The 3,000-nt window shown below is 39.9% G+C and overlaps 1 protein-coding gene across 1 annotated transcript; it reads right to left on the bottom strand.

The window, feature by feature from the left end:
• Window positions 1–542: 542 nt before the first annotated feature.
• LOC126387396 (general transcription and DNA repair factor IIH helicase subunit XPD-like) lies at window positions 543–2,649 on the bottom strand. Its single transcript, XM_050039924.1, has 5 exons — window positions 2,501–2,649; window positions 2,036–2,135; window positions 1,069–1,146; window positions 865–927; window positions 543–677 (listed from the first exon to the last, which is right to left on the bottom strand). Exons 1-5 carry the CDS (start codon window positions 2,503–2,505, stop codon window positions 543–545), a joined length of 381 nt encoding a protein of 126 aa, XP_049895881.1. The 5' UTR covers window positions 2,506–2,649.
• Window positions 2,650–3,000: the final 351 nt, after the last annotated feature.

The following is a 3,000-nucleotide window of genomic DNA, read 5'->3' as shown; positions in this document are numbered from 1 at the left end:
AATTCTCATATTACAGCCAAACACTGTACTAAAATAGTACAATAGTTTCTGAGGACATTTTAAGCCAAAAAATTGGTAATATAGTTACAGAATCTTCATTTATATTTGTTTAATGCCTAGTTTTACCGTTAAATCTGAGTTTGAGAGAAAGAGAGATAGGGACATGTCTCTCTCTCTCTCTCAATCTGCTTCCATACACCTTGTGTCCGTGGTGGCAGGCATATGAAAATGTGCAAGTACAATCTGTAGTTCGAGCAACAGCTCTAGAGCCGGCGGATTTGCGCTGAGATGAGCAGAAACATCTGGGCGCTGGTAAGATGAAGAGAGGTTTACCATAGTTCATTTACACATACTACCCACATTGTTATGATACAAGCTGGCTGACAATTGGCTAAGTATCCCTTTAATCCTTTAGACATATAGCAGAAACAAAGAAGAACAGAAAGCTCTGATCTGTATCTAAAAGAAATTATCATTCAACTTTAAATGTGCATGTTAGTGTGTTCATGCTTTGCCCATGTTGTACGAGGTCCTTATTTGTCCTATGCAACAGCTGCTCGTACCTCAGGGTGGATGCAGAGGTTTTTTCTGGAGGAAAGGGCCAGAGCCAGGAAATTATTGCTCTCTCCAGTTTCCTTGGAATAAAACTCCATCAACTTCCTCAGCTCCTCCACGACCTGATCAGACAGCAGATCAAATATAACACACAAGTTAAAGCATCTTCTTAATACCATTTCATTTGTGTGGGTTTTTTTTTAGTTTTACTGTGTAATTTTACCTTTATGATGTTGGGCTTAAACCTATGTCTTATGAATTACTCTTTCCACTTTGTGCTGAATGTGATTTTATTTGACACTGACTCACCTTCTCGATCTCTGGAACTGTTCTGGAGCAGTATATTAGCTTGGTCACTTCCAAAGGAAAGGCCTGAGAGAGACAGAGAGAGCAGAACATTTTAAGGTGCTCATGTGGCATTGGCTGGTGGAAAGCTACAGTGGCGCATAACTCCTGAGAGCACAAGTCACATGAACACACACACACACACACACACACACACAGTAAGCTCACCTTTTGGTAGGCAACAATGAGAGACAGCAGAGAGATGGTCTTCCCTGTTCCTGATGGCATCTCCAGGACTCCATGACCCTGAACATAAACAGCATGAGATGATGAGTAAACACACACAAAGTTAACACTGTCTAGCAGTCCTCCCATTGATGCAGTGGAAAACAAAAACTGATGATAGTTTAAACTTCACCCATGGACAAAATAGCCTCTCCTTGTTTACCCGGACTTAAAGTATAAGTACTCACTGTGCAGTAAGATGTTCCCTGTCAGTGTTACACTATCAGTGATGTTTTTTTAATAATCATACCGCTGCATTAATGTGTATGTTGCATTTAACTACTGCAGATGTTCAAGGCTGTGCTCATGTTAACTCCTTTATATAGTTTTTTTGTAATTTCATCTACAGCAATGCATCATATTCCATAAGGTCATTGTATGTTTGTAGCATGGCTGTCCTGTGAGAACCATGTAGCTTCAAAGAGTCAACTTTATATGTTGTCAGAAAAACAGCCCTGTTTTCAGCTTTATAATGACACATTTTCTAGCTAATCCAAGGTGTTTTTTTTAAATAGTTTATTTAGTTTAAAGAAGTAGGAACATTTTCTCACCACATAGAGGAACACTTCATCCTTGAATTTATCACAAACATGCAACATCAAAATCGCCAAATTTGGTGATACGTGCGTACTTTTACTTGTGTAAGATTTTGAATGCAGGACTTTTACTGGTAATAGAGTATTTCTACAGTGTGGGAGTGCTATTTCACTGTACAATATTTGAGTACTTTCTCCACCGCTACATAAGCAAATTTCTGTGTAAAGATAAACACATGCTATCATTCCTAATTCTGACTATTTGTTATTGTGTTTTGTTGTTTGTTTATAATGCACTCGCCTGTCCAGATACCACATTGTTTTTAATCCGACTAAGTTTATTGCATCCAGTGAAATGAATAAACATCACCAACCTTGGCATCCAGAGTCCTCTTCAGCTCCAGCATGTAGGAGTACTGCTCAGGATATATGTAATCATATGGAAAATACACCAACAGACCCTCGATGTTGAGCCTGGAATAAAACAATAGTAACTGGCTTCTTACATGCTGAAGATTCTGTGTAAACCCACCACAACCATACTGGCAGAGTTAACTTACGAGACATGTGAATCAAGCTAAGCAAAAGTGAATGAAGCTAAGCTAATGCGTATGTTGGCTCTATATCTCACAGTTAATTACACGAACACACAGACCAACTTTCAGAGGATAACCTGAATAAACTGCAGCGGTCAGTACCATGTTTAATGTTGTAACCTTAGCTAAATCATATCAGTTAACTGAGCTAACGTTAGCTAACGTTTCTTAAACTTGATACAATGGAGCTAGCATTGTCTGCAAGGATTGTATTTCTTTTTCTGTCTTTGAAGAAACACTTACTTCATTTTTGGTAGACGTGTGGCAGCCTCCCCTCGTCTCTATCAGTTACTGTCGCTATTTTGTGGTTGTCATTTATAACTTTAGTGTCTGTAAAAACACTAAACACATTGTAACGAAGCGGACTCCTCTTCTTCTTCTTCTTCTTCTTCTTTNCTGCTATCGTTCTTTCAACCAGCCCAAATATCTCTTCAGCAGCCGCAGTTAGTCGCTGCTTCACCAACGATCTCAGCATTTGGACTTTAGACATGTTCCCACTTTAAAAACACAACAAAGACACTCTGCTAACACACCTTTCTACCAGACCCCGCCGCCGCCGCCGCCGCCTTCTTCTTCTTCTTCTTCTTCTTCTTCTTCTTTTTGTTTTACAGCGGTTGCCATCCAGCAATAGGTGCATTACCGCCCCCTTCTGCTCTGGAGTGTGGACCAGACAATAGGCCCACCCCACAACACACACACACATTTAGTCCTACCCTATATAGCTACACCATTCCTAACCTACC

The sequence above is a fragment of the Epinephelus moara genome, unplaced genomic scaffold, assembly GCF_006386435.1.
Source record: "Epinephelus moara isolate mb unplaced genomic scaffold, YSFRI_EMoa_1.0 scaffold398, whole genome shotgun sequence".
Taxonomy (NCBI): Eukaryota; Metazoa; Chordata; class Actinopteri; order Perciformes; family Serranidae; genus Epinephelus; species Epinephelus moara.
The sequence above is the reverse complement of the archived record's forward strand: the minus strand, read 5'-3'. Positions and strand labels throughout refer to the sequence as shown.